This window comes from Nyctibius grandis, chromosome 3, assembly GCF_013368605.1.
Source record: "Nyctibius grandis isolate bNycGra1 chromosome 3, bNycGra1.pri, whole genome shotgun sequence".
Lineage (NCBI taxonomy): Eukaryota > Metazoa > Chordata > Aves > Nyctibiiformes > Nyctibiidae > Nyctibius > Nyctibius grandis.
In genome coordinates this window covers 33,730,754-33,747,639 of record NC_090660.1, presented here as the reverse complement: position 1 = coordinate 33,747,639, position 16,886 = coordinate 33,730,754, and the positions used below count along the sequence as shown (strand labels likewise).

The following is a 16,886-nucleotide window of genomic DNA, read 5'->3' as shown; positions in this document are numbered from 1 at the left end:
TAGGAATTGTACAAACAAGTATGAGAAATAGCTTCTAAATCTGAAGTAAAAGTGTAAGTCTTTCTTGCTGCTAGTTCTGACAAGTTAATTGACTTTTCCTGGTAGTTTCTTTCTTGGACTCCTACTTTCAAATGGCAAATACTCTGTAGGAAAAGAAACTAAACCAACCACTTTGTTTAGCCCAGCAAGGAAGTCATTGTTGCCTTTTCAATACAAACCTCCAGGAGTTTGAACCAAAATATACGGAAGAATTACTGAAAACTGAAGAATAGCACAGCACACGGGAGCAAGCAGGTGTTAACTGGCCATAATACATCTGGCTTGGTATTGTGGAAGATTTCTAGCCAAAACAGCAGTGAAACTGCTGAACAGCCTTAGCAGAATGAGGGCAAATTAATTAAGTTCTTTTAAGAAAGGATTTTTTAGGTTTATGAAGGGATTATATGATGGGATGTGCTGTGATTTTTGGGCACTGGAATCAAAGGCCCAGAGTTCCTAAACTCTGCTCTTTATGGTTATTCGTACATTTTTACTCCTCCTCAAGACTTAAGTTAGTTCTGCTTATTCGTTTTGTTTTTTTGTTTTTTTCTTTGTTTGCATTATGATTTGCAGTGAGTGTGTGTGTGTGTGGTCATGCATAGCCTCTATTTTAGAATTAGTTGATAGCAAGAATTATCCAAAGTCTTGCACAATAGTCGGGCTGCAGAGTTGCAGACATTTACAAGGGGAAGGCAATTTCTTTTGCAAGGGAAGAAGAGTATTAGCCTGTGTTGCAAACTGTCCTGGATCAGGTGTCACTGCGTGCTGCGGCCCTGCGCTCAGATTTCCATGCCCACACACATGCTTGCTTTCTCAGCTAGCTCACTGAAAGCAATAATTGTGGTATGACAATACACTAGATCTAACTTTTTGAGAAAAACTTTCTCCTATATTAAAAATGGAACGAAAGCAGGGTCCTATTCTCATGGTTAATACAAATGTATTGAAAGTGTTTCTTTGGTTACTTTGTACTGGCAGGCTTAATGCCAGGTCAGGTATCATCTTCTTCTCTCCATTCTAATTTTATGCTGGATCAGTTACCCTCTGTTCTCCTGCAGCTGGCATAAAGAACATAAAGGTGGCATCAACTCCATATCTTTTTGATGTGAAATGTAGTCATGTGCCTGAGGCTAAATCCAGATCAAATTGGCACCGCTAAGCAATCCAGTAGAGCAGAGGTCCTGTGCAGACAATCATGGGATCTAGGCTTAAGTAGGGTATATGCTAGTGCACAGAAACAGTCCCATCATTGACAAGTGGCAGGGAAGAAGCTCTCTGCTTGTTCCCCTGTGTCTCTGGGTATAGCAGAGACTTGCAATCTGGTCTCTGGTGCTACAGGAGTTGCTTACTACCTGTTTTTCTCCTTGCCCAAGATTTGTTCTGTTTCTTTATGTCCTTGTTCTTAAATCTTTCAGCTAATGAATTTCTTAGGCTTTGCCTACATCAGAGGAATTTTGCAGACTACTTCAGAGTTTCTCAGCAATTAGGTCCAGCACTACTGAGACAGTTTGTCTTGGTTCCGTGATGAGGTTTGATGCTTTGCCTTGGCATGTTTTTGCTGTTTTGTTTCCTTCGCTACTGCTGTGTAGGATACTTGTTTGTATTGCAGACAGAGGAACACTTGAAGATGAACAGAGATTGTGGTGAGGACGATGTTTTTAGTTCTGCATCTACAAGTGAAGGAAGCTTGGATGTAAGTACTAACATGGCTTGTAGATGCTGTTGCATTTCTTTTAGATCCTGCAGTCTGAATAACCAGAAACCACTGCCATTCCTGATGCTTAGCCAAGTAGAAGTAGAAATAGCTTACTTATTAGCAGGCTTAGTTATGTGAGTGCACGGTTCGTGTATCTTGATGAAGTTAAAATGCAATGCACTGTCTTCAAATAAAACTTGCCAGCTTCATTATAAATAAAGTTTCTTTCAAAATTAAATTCTAAGCAGCTGAGAGCAAGAAGTGTTTTTTGTTGTGACTGTAAGGCAGTAACAGTACTGTGTGATGCAAGAGTATGTTTGCCTTATCCAGTGACATTTAGAGGGGGGGTTTTCTTATAAAACCACACTTCTTATCGCTTTACATGTCTTCGGCACCATGGCAGCATTCCATTTGTTTCTTAAGTAGCGTGGGGGTGGAGAGCACTTTTGTTTTAAACACTGAAAATAACAGGAAGGTTTTTTTATTAAGTAGGTACTTCAGTAGGTTTTGGGGTACTGAAACCCTGTGAACCACATTTAGGAAGGTTTTTGAGTGCCTGACAGACTACTAAATTATGAGGATTTAGGTATCAAATTAGGAAGTGTGAATCCTAAATATTTTCGTCAGGCTGTTCTGGTGGATTAGTAATCATAATAAATGGCATGTCTTTTTTTTTTCTTTTTTAAATTACTTGGCTTTTTGTCACCATATTTTCAAAACTGGAGAGGACTCTGTTGATAAAGTGATAGAAGCCTGAAATGTGATGTTCAGCTTGAAACCCCCTTCACAAACAGGTATTTGTAAAAGGAGTGCTGTTCTGCAAAATGTACAGCTCACTAGCCACAGAGAAGGGTGACAGGAAATTGTGGGAAAGAAATGGAGGGGTGAGAGAAGAAATTCCAGATAAAAAGGATAATATAAAAGAAGTCAAAAGGGAGAAATAGATGGAGAAGTGATTGGCTGTGAGGTTAAAAAACACCTAACTCTGCAAATCTGTGAAGACTTCATAATGAAAGAGTAATGAAACAGGAAAGCTGCTTATGACACTAAAAATTCGGGTAACACTGTAAAGATTAATGTTTTAGCAAGAGAGCTCTATTAATATAAAGTCCTAGTAGAGGGTGATGTGAGTAATTGAAATATACTAGGTAAAAGTATAGAAAAACCACCACAAGTTCTGCCAAAATAAAATCTTGTGGTTTGTATTCACTGCAATTATACATTAATCTCAATATCTTGATACCCAAGTACTAGGAGGAAGGGGAGGGATTCCAAGTGAGGATATGAAGGTAATTCAGATACTCTGAACTGTCTTTTACACTGATGTGTGGTGCTTTCCTCAGAGGACTCTCTTTATTTTTATGGGGAATCTTGTAGGGCAAATCAGAAATGAAGTTTTTTTTTTTTCTTTCCTTTGGCATTGACTGAAAAAAGTTTTCAAAACTATCTTGGGAATGTAACTGTCTTCTAAAGGCACAGGCGATAGGGAGCAGAAGGATCTTGAAGAAGTAAAAAATGTTTTCTTTTTTTTCAGTTACATGAACATGTCAGGGATTAATTTTTTTTTTCCTTTTCCTCTTAAGAGCGATTAATCTTCAAGAACAATGTAGCCATTGTTCAGTGTTTACATCTTTCACTTTTGGCTTGACACCTGTATTTGTATGAGTACTTGATCCTGCTAAGACATAAGTACATACTTAAATGAATGTATTGACATAGTTCCATTTAATTTGGTACTATTCTGTTAAAGCTTGCAGAAGATGTATAAAATAAGTCTAATAGATCCACTAGGCAGCGCAGAAGGTCCGCGTTTGAACAAGCTAGATGGGCTTCAAGAAAAAGGTCAACAATTGTGACATCTTAGGTGAAAAATTCTAAAATACTATAAACTTGGCATAGATAGTTGTCATAGATAACTTATCTTGACCTAAGATAAAATTCAAGTGGAAACGCCAATGAAAGAACTTTCTAATTTTTAAAATTCTGCTTAGCAGTTCCATATGGGCTAGACTTTGAGACACTCGATCATTCTGAGTAATTCTTTATTCCATTTGCTCAAAAGATAGCATCTTATTTACTTGAGTGGAACTGAGTATCCTTATCCAAAATAAGTGGTATCTTACATAGCCATATATGTGAAATACACATTTAGAGCTCATTATATAGAAGTTTCATTGAGCTAAGATAGGACTTTTGGCAAAATGTCAACCAATAGAGGCTTCCTCTTTTGCGATTCCTCAGGTCTACTTTCTGATACTGTTTTGGGTCATCTTGAAAGTATTTTGCATTGCTGTAGGGGAATCAAAGACAACGTTTCAAGTTTATTTCTGAAAGGAAAATAGTTTGCCATTGCCTTCAGCATAGTGCCAGGAGATACACTGGGTGGATCAGGAAAATTTTTCTTCCCTGTAAGGATACAGAGCAATTCATGAAGTACTAGTGAGGTAAGGGCATGATCTTCAGTATGCTTAGTTTAAATCGTTTTCTCACTATTATGTGGTGGTGATGTGCACTGAATTGTAGAAAAAGTAATGATCCTATTCTGGGTATTGATTGCGTTTTTTCTGAAAACTGGACCATATGAAGGAATGGAATAAAGATGTAAGAAATTAAGATGTAAGGAATAAGAGATCCTTAGTATTTATTCCAGTACAAGTTATATTTGCTTTTTAACAAAAAAACTGTTCTCAGTGCCATATTTAATTACTATTGGAATTATTAATGCTTCTAAAAACACTTTGGATTGTTGATGAGGAAGCAGATTTTCAAAGTCAAGATGGGAAAGTCAACACTTATGCTTGAGGTGAAAGGACATTTGTTCACAGTATCAGCAAAAATAAAGGTGAAAAAAGAAGAATTTGTTAACACCTTAGAGAGAGAGTGTAAAACCATAAGAGAAGAATTCTCCATGATAATGCTCAGAGTGCAGCAGTTCATTATACCACAGTCAGTAAAGGATCTGAAATCTAATGGTGTATTTTAAATGAAGGAGAAATCTTTTCCCTTAATCTGTTCCAGTTTTGTGCTAAGCAGATGAGCTTTATAGCCGGATTAAATTTTCACAGATCAAATGCTATTGAAATACTCCGGTGTATAAATACAACATACAAATAAAGCAGTTGGAAGTTGCGGCACAGTTTTAACCATGCTCCCGCTTTTTGTGGGCCACAGACAGGCAGGCAGAGCTGGAGCTTAGAACTGCTGGGGCAAAAAGGGGAGTTTGCCTCATCCCTGCCGCTTGGTGTCGCTGTCCGCAAACAGTTGATCAAGGTGAAACCCGATATCTGGAAGGGAGCGCTAAAATTAGCGCGTTTTATTTTGGGGGCCTTCGTGTTTTCATAAATCAAGAGTCAAAAAACACATCCCAAGTGCTGAACGATGTGTATCTCTGATGTGGAACTTGTTTATGTAATAAATCAGCTTGGGAAAAAATATTTAGAAGTACAGCCAGGGACACTTACCAGAGGATTTGAAACTTCAGCACAAAGTCTTATCACACAAGGTTTCTTTAGTTCAAACAGGGCTTCAGCAGAGCAATGTTAGAGGATTTTCATCAGGACCGTTTTTAAAAAGTCTAGTGTTCAGTGTATGTCTGAATATAGGTGTTACTCACAACAGAATCAGTGAACCTAAATGAAGCAGATAGTCCAGGAGTTCCCTGCTTAATGAATCTGTCATGCCTGTTATTATACATGTTCGTGAACAAAACTATCAGGGCAAACCAATGTAATTTTAGATTCCAAACAGTTATAAGATACACTTAGGATATGTGTATGTTTTTTTTTTATTTCATAGTACCTGTATAATTGCAAGATCATGTTCCAGAAGAAAAATACTGTGGTAATGTTTGAAAAAACGTCATCAGGACTTCTAGTGCATTAGTAACCTTGGCAGTCACTTCTTAAACGATGGGAACAGCTATTTTCCCTAGAAAGGCTTTAAAAAAAAAATCTATTATTTACTTTTTCAGGGCCTTGTTTGTTCATAATGTACTCTAACTTTTATGCCCTCATTGATGGCAGGAGTTATACCATTCATGATATGCTTTCCCAGTTCAGAAGTGGTTGGAAAAAAGATCAAGTACAGTTATGCAAAAGTGATTGGAAATGTGATTTCTCTTCAACCATGTCAGGTCCCAGGTGATTAGTTAATACCGTCTACTGTCAAGGATTTCACCTCACATGGCCAGGTACTGTTCAGGGCAGTAGGAACGAGAATACTGCCCATGTCATCTAAATAGAAGTTAACAGCTATCTACTTGTAATATTTCCTTGTGTCTGACAATTACACTCACTTTAAATCCCTGTTCTTATGTTCTTGCTTCTTGGTCTCCTGTCAGTGCTTAGGATGATGTTGGCTACATGTGTTTATTTGTACTCACAGAGTCAAATCCTGGGATAGTTCTGTTGCATTTTATACAGTTAGAGCTATCTATGTGCACTGTCAAAGGCATAAATTGTGATCTGGCCTTGAAACAATTTCTTAGTATGATTTTATTTGCAGAATGTAAAACTCAACAAACTGAGTGTGGAGCAAACTACAGCAGACTGGTCTGTCCCAACCAATCTTCTGTTACAGGGTGCCTGGAAGCCAGGAGTTAGATACCAGAGGACGACACTAGGGAAGATACAGTATAGTTATAAATGTTTTGATTTGTGCAACTGTTTACATGATTAGATAATAAATAGATTTCTTAAATACCAGATATCTCAGGATAAGGTTCACCATCACAGTAGAGTTAGTTTTATTTTTATATGCTGTGATACTCTCTGGAAAAAAAATAATTTTATTGTTAATTTTCCTTGGTAAGAAGAAAGATTTGCCAGAGCCAACTGGCTTGTGACAGGCATTTAGAGAATTCAAACAGGTAGCAAAGATCAACTTTCTTTTTCTTTATCTACTGAGGGCAGGACACGAAGTTATATGCTTTATATACAGCATGAAAATTTAACTTAGATATTAGAGAGAAAAAAATGTGACTGCATGGAAGTTTCACAAGGGACAGGTTATTAAAGAGACTGTGAAGTCCTTATCATCACCTAATCTGTAAAACCTCAAAAAATGTCTAGAGGATGAGCTACACGTACTTGATTCTGTCTTGGAGCAGAGAGGTAGATTAGGTGGACTGTGGAGTTGCCTTTCAGCCAGATTATGGCTGCTGAAGAGATGCCTCTGTACACACCTCCTTCTGTGGTGTGCGCTTACAGGATATTATCTGTCTTTGTTCATGTGAATCATAGATACTTTTAAGTAATATAATATCTTTAGATTTTTCTTACAGTATGTTATAGCGGAAGGAAAGAGCTTGAAACAGTGGTTGCCTACCACCAGACTTCAAGTTCTTGCTCCAAAGTGTGGTGTTACTAGACCTCTTCAAAGAAAAGGTCCTTGGAGTTGGTGTAAAAAAAAAAAAAAAAAATCTCAGAACCAGCTGAACTGCTCTGGCTCAATAAAAAAAAATAGCCTGAGGCAGACACCTGGAATGGAAAGTCTCAGCATCTATGGTTAGAGCATGGTAAAGTTACAAGCTATTAAAAACAGTATCTGGTGAAGAGACGTGTTGGCTGACCCCTGTTCTGTCTGTGCTGCTTAGCTTGCACTACCACAGGATTGCCAACTTCATGCATTCAAAAATCACTTGTCAGCTCTTGCCCTCACCACACAAAAGTGGCTTCAGATCATGAGATTTGAAAACAAATAATTTAGGGTGGACTTCCCTTCCTTCCATTTGGCTTCTGAGTGTTAGGTTTGTAGAGGTCACATTTCTAAACATTTTTTTTTGCAGTCATGAAGGTTTTATTAAAAACAAAAAGATTATCACATAGTCATTGTTTCCCAGAACCTGCATTTTTGCACAAAATTGGCATGGTTCAGAGTAAAATCATCACAACGCATTGTATTCAAGTTGTTGCTTTTAAAAAGACATCTCAAAAGCTTCAGTTCTTGCAGTGGTTTTTGCAGGATGTTTTGAAGGAAATATTCTCAAGAAACATTCTGAGATGAGCACAGAGAAATGGATCGAATCGAATCAAAAGGGCTTGAGTAGGGCTGTATCTACAAAAGGAACTGGGCACAATATGCCTGGCAGTGCCTGCTTTAAGTACCCGGCAGTGTGGGCTTCTGTTGAACACTGGATCTAAGCATCCCAGAGTCAGATTTCCCAGCTTTTGAAGCCACTGAAATCTGTACAGCAGGAGTTACACATTAAACTCTGCCCATCTTCTGTGTCTGCTGCCTGCCGCTGCTCAGGATTTAAACCTCGAGTCAGCTGATAGATTTAGATATTTAAAGTTTTTCCTCTAAAAGCTTACCACTTACCACTGTTAGCCAAAATGGGAGAGAGCTAAGTTCAGTTCCCTTCTCTGCCTTTAGAGATACCAGCCGATCTTCTATCTCTCTCAGGACGATTACTGAGACAATTATGTCCTCCTTCGCAAAGAAAACCGAAATACTTGCTGGGCTGGAGAATGCCTGGAACAAAGCTGTGAGGTATTCTTGATGTGGGAAGCGTCCTTTTGTAAAAATACCGAAAAATTCAGTGACTCAGAAATGAGAGAACAAGAGCAAGCTTAACTATTCAGACCAGTAATGAAATAACTTAAGTGCGGTGGCAGCTCTGGGTTCCAGTGCCAGCGCCAGAGATGTTTTTCTATGTTTTATGCTAAGCAGATGTTAGATCCAGCAAATAAGTAGTCACTGAAGCTAGAACTGGAGGAGCCAAATGGCTGTTGCTCCCTTCCCAAATGAGTGCCCTAATCTCAGTCTCTTTGTAGCTAAATTTATGTTCATGTCCTTGAACAGAGAATAATCTCATTCTGCTACACAAAAGGGAGAAGTTTGTTTTTTCTCAACTAGCAGAAGGTTTTGAACCTGGATTTACCATATCCTTACTGAATCATTGAACCTGGGACAGGGGAGAGGACAAGACAGGAGAGAAATACCATAGCTGCCTCTTCTAGCAGTTATGTTTTTTGTGGAGCCAGGTTTCTTAGTTGCGCTCTAAGCGCACCTATTGGATCAAACCCCTTGGCTGATGAAGATGGAGAGATTTACCAATGTTACGGATCCTGATGGAGTTTAGGCAGGAGGTTAGGAGCATAGTTTCTCAGGAGTTTTCACGCTCAGCATGCCCTGAAGCAGAATTCAGGCACCAAAATGGGAGTAAGCACATCAGAAGGGCATGTGTCAGGCTTATTGAAGGGAAAGCACAAAGTGGTGTGAGTTAGGGAGGCCCAAGCTAACAAGAACACAGTAAGTTAGGCTAGTGTGAGGCAATTCAGCTTCTAGACCTGGGCTGCATGACATCGTTCTCTGTACTGTGGATGTACCTAGTCGGTCTGGAGTAAGTTGGCTCAGATATCTCCCTTGGATGTTTAATTAAGACCTGGTGACACACCCTTAACCACCCAAATCCTTTTATGTCTGATTCATCTTTTGTTACTGATTTCACTGAAAAGTTCTGAAGTTAACTCACTGGAAAAAATAGAATAAAGCAGCAGCTAATAAGACCAATGGCTTTTAATTTGCATTAATAAAAGGACATTAAAAAAAAAACCCAAAGACAAACTTAAATTCCATTTGAGATTTTTCTAGTGACATCTCAACCGCTCAGGCTTTGCTTCCTTGGTATTTAATATTACCAGAGCCCCTTAATAGTGTATAATAGCCTTGTAACTCATATTCGGTCATAATTTATTCAGCATATTGTTCTTAGTGTAACTGGCAAGCATGCGATGGTGTGGAAAATACGACCTTTAAAGTAAGTTTATCGCAGGATCAGGCTTTTCTACAGTTGGGTAAGCAGAGATGTAGTTCCTTAAAAAAGTCTTTCACATATTTCTATGTACATAAAATGCTTTTTGTGTTTAAATTTGGGATGGTCTGGGAATGAGTCAGGGAATTATTAATTCCACTGCAAAGCACATTTCTGTTTGATTTTATGATGGATATCCAAAATATTTCTTGTGAAGCTTTCCAAATGTAACTACTGTAATGAAAGGATTAGTGTGTATTTATGCCAATGCCCTTTACCAGATGAAATCAGAAATGGCTAATTGTATGTCATCGACTCCATATTTCTAATATACAATAGAATTTTTTTTTCAGACGGTAACACTTGTTTTTGTAGTGGCATAATCTGAATCACATGTAACCATAGATTTATTATATTAGTCTAAAATAACCTATTAGCATATGTAGATTTTAGATACAGTGAAGATTTTCAACACTGGTTAAGGCATAATTTCTTTTCTTTTGCAAACAATTTCTGAGGCATGAGCGCTAATAGGATTTGGTTCTTTTCCAGCCTCTTCTGTGGACAGTGAAGACTCGATTTCATTAAAAGTAGTGGCAAACAATAACATTTCTTTTAATTAGATGATCTCATGATTTCCACATGTATTTGTTCTGTGCATTATTGTTCGTTGGCAAAACTGAGCTGCTTGGTAGCATGTGAAACCATATGTCTCAATAACATCTTATGGCAAGTGAGGGAGGATTTGCAAAACAACATTTGCTGACAGGACACAATGTGTTTTACTTTGATGGGGAAGTTTTCCTAAGTGAACTTTATGGTTTAGTTCTCTCATGGAAAGTCAAACCTACATGAGGCTTAGTGGGCCTTACACGTCTCCCTTTAACTCAAAGAAGAGTTGCGTGTATGAAGCAAAGACCTTCTAGCACTAAGTACTGTGTGTGCTGCTCAGTTGTTCATCACTACAAAAAGAGACCTTCTAATGCCTGTAGTCTGTGTAGCTGTTTCACATTCTTTCTTCTTTTTTAATAAACAACTGGTAAATTAGGTTTTATTGGTCTTTTACGTGCAGCTCCAATACTGATCGTCCCCTTTGAGCTTAGTAGAAATCATTACGAATAATTTCAGACATTGCTTTGTCTCTTACTCTCTAGTATTTAATATTTCATTTGAATTCTCAGCAGCATTTTGAGACAGAAGCTGAAGAGGGGAAAGAGTGTGACAAATAGCGGTCAGTCTTTTTAAAGACTTTTACAGCAGCATGAAGCAGTAATACCTTCAGTCAGATCGATTTTCTTGAACTATTTTTTTCTATATAATTTACACTTTTAATCAGGTGTCAAAATACTCAGGGAAACAAAGGAAAGTGTTTCTGGTTTTATAAATGGGCAACTTGGAAGGCCAGAAGAGAAAGCCGATCAAGGCAAATATCAAGACATAGGCCTGCAGAGTTTTTAAATAGGTGAGTAGCTGTAGGTGTAGGAGTTGGACCCACTGACTTTTTCAATGTCATTACAAGCACCTGGTTTAGTGCTTTGCTGGTTCAGTACCTTGGTGACCTGGTAAGAGAGCCAGGTGCGACCGATGTCTAGGACGTGAGGTGTGTAGGCAGTCTCTGAAGTATACTGACATAGTGAGATGGAGAGATTAACAGTAGATTTATGATTGTTAGTGTTTGGTTCCCCCACACTCCCCTGCTCTGATTACAACATTTTCTTCTTTCCATCCCAGCAAATGCTCGGGTACGCATCTTGATTTTGATCTCTCCCAGTTTCAGCACAGAGATGTGATTTCATTGACTCTAAATGGAGCTTGTTCTGATTTAGTGTTGTTTGCACAGGACAAGAGTCAGGCCAGTAAAGTGCACTGTGGAGGTTTGCCTTGTAAAAACCTAATGGCAATGGATTTGGCAGAAGGGGGAGGGGAAGAAGAAACATTTAAGACTATTTATTAATCAAGAATTCCAGCAGCAAGGCTTTTCTTGCCTTGATTCTGGCAAACATACAGATGAGAGATACTGTGCAGAGACCATTTCTGCACAGAGAAAGCCCTTCAAATGTAAACATTTGAGCAGCTGGCATGGGAGATTAGCATAGCAGTGGTGGGAGGGAGGTAATAGTGGATAGCGGCACTGTCTAAATTTAACAAACGTTAAACAAGGTCCTTGTTCTAGTTTAAGGGTTACAGGTCAGAAAGACAATATCAACTAAAAATACTGGCAATTGCACGAGTTAGTCAAAGTCATTAACTAGTAATTAATTAAAAACAACTTTCATTGCCAAAGTTGTTGATACCTTCCCCCCTCAAAAAAGGAAAAATAAAAAGGGTTTTGGGAGAAAATATTCTACGCAACCTGTTTGAATTAAGAAAAAATCCACTTCATCCTCTATGGAAAGCAGCGCTTTGAGACTTAACGTTTTTGCTTTGGATTGTGAACTGTCTTAATATATTGTTCTACTTTTAATTTCCTATGGCTGAATGTTATATCAAAAGAAAGCATCATGCCAAGGGTGAAAGCACTGTAGGGTCTGTTAGCTTTGTAGAAGTGTTCATGTGCTGTTTAACATCATCTGAGGGGAGTTACGTTTTGTTTTTTTAAACCCTCGCCAAGTGGTTACACAACTCGGCTATACATCAGGGTGTTTGATCATGCATTGGGGTTTTTGGATTTTGGTTTTTAACTTGTGTTTTGATCATGCTTTTAAAACAACTCCTTGCCTATTGGTTGTGATCGGATTCCCATGTGTTTTGTTGGAGGTGCTTTACTTTCTTCATTTCTTTAGCAGTAGAGGCTAAAGTATGGATACCTGGAGCCAAATTTTATGTTTAAAAAATCAGAGCTATGCTTTCTGTGCTGGTGTTGTCACTTTAATTGAGTTTGAAAGTATACTGAAGAAAAAGATGTCCTGGAGAAATGACAGAGGCAGCACAGTTTAGAGCATTACTGTCTTTTGGCATTGTAAAGTTAGAGTCACCATCGGAGACTTGATGCAGAGCTCACTAGAGCCAGTGGGAAAAATTCCTGCTGGTTTCAACTGGCTTTGGACCACGTCCTTTATGAGTTGTTAGCCATTATCTATACTAGGCCACTTAAAAATCATTCTTTCTTGTGCTACTTTAGGTTCTCTTTTGCATGGACAAAGATCTTCTGACACTTTCACTGTCGTCTTTGAAAATGTAAGACCTTCGTTCCTTTTTGATGGAGAATTGACACAGATAAACCCCTTGAAGTTGCTTAATTTATAGAACGTTTTCTCACTGGGGAAGGAGAAAACCCCAAAGTAAACATGTTAAGTCTTGTAGAAGATGAATTGCAAACAGTGGCAAAGGAAGGGAGTGGCTTTCACCGACCAATAATTTGTTGCGAGAGCAGGTTTTTCTTTGTTATCTAAAGCAGCGCATACCCAGAGAAGTAAACAGAATTCTCAGCACTGCTTGCCCTGTTTAAGATGTAATTGTGCCAGTGAAAGTCCAAGTGTAGGTATGTGTTGTATCTATTATTTCCACAGTTTTTAGCTTCAGTGTCAGTTAAATTTGAGACTGAGCTTGAAATTTCTGCCATAGCTCCTCAGTGGGGAGTGCACTGCAATAGATTGGAATACTCCAGTCAGCGGGAATAAATATATCAGAGAGCTGTGATTTAGTATTTCACACTAAATTCACAAAGGAAACAAGGTGATACACAGTGGAAAATTAGTTTCTTAGGAATAACAAACATTCACAAGTCAAGCTCTGGTGTCATAAGGACACTGAATTTTTAGATTTGCAGAAACTTAGTTGGCTATAGTATACAGCAAAGGAAGATAAAATATGAAAATAAAAAAATATATATATGAAGTGGGAAAAGGCTGAAGTAGCTTGGGCTCCAGTACAGCTGAACTTCCAGTCACTTTGCAGTATCCTATATTCTCGCCTCACTTTTATTTAGAAGGTGGACTGACGTACACAAAGTCAGCGTTAAAAGGATAATAATAAGTGCTCACAATAGGAAAAAAATAAAAGGCCACGGATGTTTGAAATAAGGTTTGAATGTAATCCTAATAAAATTCAAAGGGGAGTCTGCTTCTTTATTCTTAACCTGTTCTTCCCTGCCCAGTTCTTGAACTTGCGTGATTTTTGCCAGCATGTTCAGGATATGGATTATTCTCCAAAGAGAATAGCCTTTGGAGAATCTTCCAGGATGGAGGGGAAGCTTAGATCTGAATTTCATGCTCTTGCAAGATTCAGATCCTGAAATGAATTTGCTTGTGGCTTCTTAGGAGTATAAGCAGATGTATTTTCTATCAAAGTTGTTCGTCTCCTTTGATGGGACAAGCTTACTTTCTGTAGTATTATGAAACAGAAGACGGATGTGTATGACACCTGGATGTGTTCTGTACATTGTCCAGCAGGAGAGTGTTGCCTCTAAACCTTCTCTTCACCCCTGTACTCCTGACCACTGATGTTGGTCTGGGACAAATATTCAGCTGTTAGAATTCTTACAATTCAAAATGGTTGGCTGACATCAGTACCTGAGCATCAAGCTATGAGCATGATGCGTGTGAGTTTCTTTGGTTTTGTCTACTGCAGCAAGCTGTCATATCTCCTTAAAAGACTGTTCTGCTTCAGTGCCATTACTTGCTGGCAGAAATTCTCAGCATGGAAGCTGTAGATACAGTTTGGGGGCTCACTTAGGCCACCCCTTAGGGTTTCATACTCAGACTGCTGTACTCAGTGTGTGTAAGTATGTGTACCTACACGCACAAACGTGCATACAGATGCCTGAAAGAGCTAATGGAAGTAATAAGTTTTGTGTTTATATGCGTACTTGTGTTTGTATGTAGATACATGTATGTACACACACAAGTTATGTACACACACACACGTGCGCATCCAGACATCTGAAAGAGCTAATTGAAACAGTAAAATTCCTGACTGTTGATTTCTGATTCGCGTTGCTACAATCCTCTTAGTGACTCTGTAATTAGGATTTGTGTTAAGATTTGCACTAATTTCAGAGTTCAAAAGCTGATTTGTTCTTCTAATATAAGTTCTAAAATCTTCAGAGGTTGCAGTTGTTTTTTCAGTAGTATTTTTGGCAGTGTTTTATCATTAAAAAGTGTAATGCTTCCTTTTTGAAAATTTGCTTTGACAGTTTGGATGATTTTATTTGTCTCCCTCTAGCTAAACACCTACAGTTACCATAGACTTCAAAGGAAAAAGGAGTTGCACAACTTCATTCTAAATTAACAAAGTATTTGTGTGGGAATTCGATTATAGGTACTGGAGCTAGAAGTCAGTTCCCTGAGCTTGAGTAAATCAGAGCAACTGCTTTGACTTTAGAGAAGTTCTGCAGATCTTGGTGAAAATTTGGCTTTCAATTGCAGTACAGATTTTCTTCATTCATCAGCAGCTATAATAAGTAGAGATTTTCAGAGAACGAAAGTCATATGTGTCAGAATTTCATCAGTCACTGAAAGATAATGAGAATTGATCATTAATGTTTCTTGTCTCTGGAAAACTTGCCTAAGGACACCACTTCCATTAAAATGCAGGAGAAACACTTCTTAATTTAACTGGAATAAAAATACTTTCAGTAAAAACTAGAAATATTTCTTCAAAACCAAACAAATACACACCCAAAAAACTCATGCCAGGAACTAGTCCATTCATAATTCTGGTCCCCATAAAAATTGGCTATACAGACATTAGAGAGGATATTTTTAAAATTGTATGTTTTATGCGAAGTTTCCGTCTCCTCCTCCAGCATAAATTGGCATATCTACAATGAAAATATATTGAAGATGATCAACTCTAGTGGTTAGATAGTTCCTGTATGTTAAAATAATTTATTGCAGTAGCAGTTCTTCTCAGTAGTTTTTCAAAATATTTTGAATTTCAGAAGGACATATATTTCGCAAATATAACAACTCCTGTCTTCCATGAACCAAACACATTGATTGATTTAAAAGAATTAGTAAGCCTAGAGAAAATAAACTCCTATTGCAATGATGAATTCATTTAGCTCAAGACCTCTGATCCTTTTTGTGGTTATTTATGATTGATGAATGCTTAACACCAGTGGAAATTATGAAAATGTCTTTTTTGCTGTTGTTGGTCTTTGACCTTTTGAACTCCCTGTTTCCTGAAGCCTGTTGCCAGACCATTAATAAAGAGATTTTGTTTTTCGGCTTGGTTGTTCAACACTATTTGATTGAGCTAATCTGTTTTCACATAGTGCAAAAGTGTAAGTGAAATAATAAACCAGACTTAAAAAAATTTTGCTTTTTCCATCCTCAGTCTTCCAAGATTGCTCTCACTAGATCTGCTAATGGCCTTCGAAGGCCAAGTGTAAATGGCCTCTTTTCAAATGTTCTTCTCTTGTTTTCCTTCTGGCTTGATATTTTCCTATCTTCTTTATGTACTGGGATTGGACTGAATTTTAGAGTACATGTGAATTTTCCTCTGTAATTCTTTCTTCTTGTTTCTTTAAAATGTATTTTTCCATTAGCGTCTGTCACTGGCTTTTACACCTCTATTGGTAGGTTTTAAGATGTTTCTTTGGTTGTTTTCTTCCGTTCTGCCTCATTCCATGTCTTTGTATGCATTAAATCCCTACCACAGAAATATTTATTACACATTCACAAATCTATATATTAATTCCCTTTCTTTTCAGTACTGAATCTTTACCAGTTTGAGTTCTGTTCATGTGACTTTTCCCCCTCTGTCTTCATGTTAAGGAGTGAGCATTAACATCACCATCTTTCTGGGCTAACATGTGAGTAATCATTGGGTTTTCTTGCAGAATATGGTTTCTGTCCTGCAGAGTCTCCTTAGTTCATTGTTTCTTCCCCAGAATATGAGCCAGTATTCTATTGTCACATTCACTCAAGTCTTCTGCTTTTTGCTTTGCTCCTCTCCTTTTCCAGATTTTTATCTTTGAATTTCTGCAAGAACTTCCTCTCTGATCAAATCTGGTGAACATATTCACTTCATTTTTCGCCATGACGACTGTGTTTTTGTTCTCTCCTCACTTCTTCCTGTGTTTATTCCCACTTCTTTCTCATCTGCTTTTGTACCGCTTGGACAAATAACCGAGAGGGACTTGTAGTGTTTTCCACGTTTTTTCCCATTTCCTTTTATAATTCACTGAACTCCCTGCACGTCTCTCACTAAAAGCGCATCTTCTGTCCCCATTTGATGAGACTTTAATCTCAAATAGATAACCCTTTCCTTTTCTTTGTAGATTAGCTCTTCTGTTTTTTTCTTTGTCATCTATCTATTGCACTATCAGGTAATGATACACTTACTTAGCATGTATGCACTTAGCTCTCCAAAAAATTATAAGTGATGTGAGTAGCTGAATTTGCTGACTGCCCATTTTTTGTCAGCCATTCCCTTTTGGGAATATTTTTAATT

The 16,886-nt window shown here is 37.9% G+C and overlaps 1 protein-coding gene across 6 annotated transcripts in view; it reads left to right on the top strand.

Annotated features, from left to right (window-relative positions):
* The window catches only part of COBL (cordon-bleu WH2 repeat protein), a 166,593-nt gene that overhangs the window by 63,979 nt on the left and 85,728 nt on the right, over positions 1–16,886 (top strand). For 4 of the 6 annotated variants that reach the window (XM_068397272.1, XM_068397271.1, XM_068397273.1 and 1 more), the window contains one exon: positions 1,649–1,732. The exons of 1 other annotated variant lie outside the window; for it this stretch is intronic. In XM_068397272.1, the coding sequence (XP_068253373.1) occupies positions 1,649–1,732 (84 nt within the window). Of the gene's footprint in view, positions 1–1,510; positions 1,569–1,648; positions 1,733–16,886 lie in introns of those variants that run through there. One more of the 6 variants, XM_068397275.1, reaches the window with a different exon arrangement.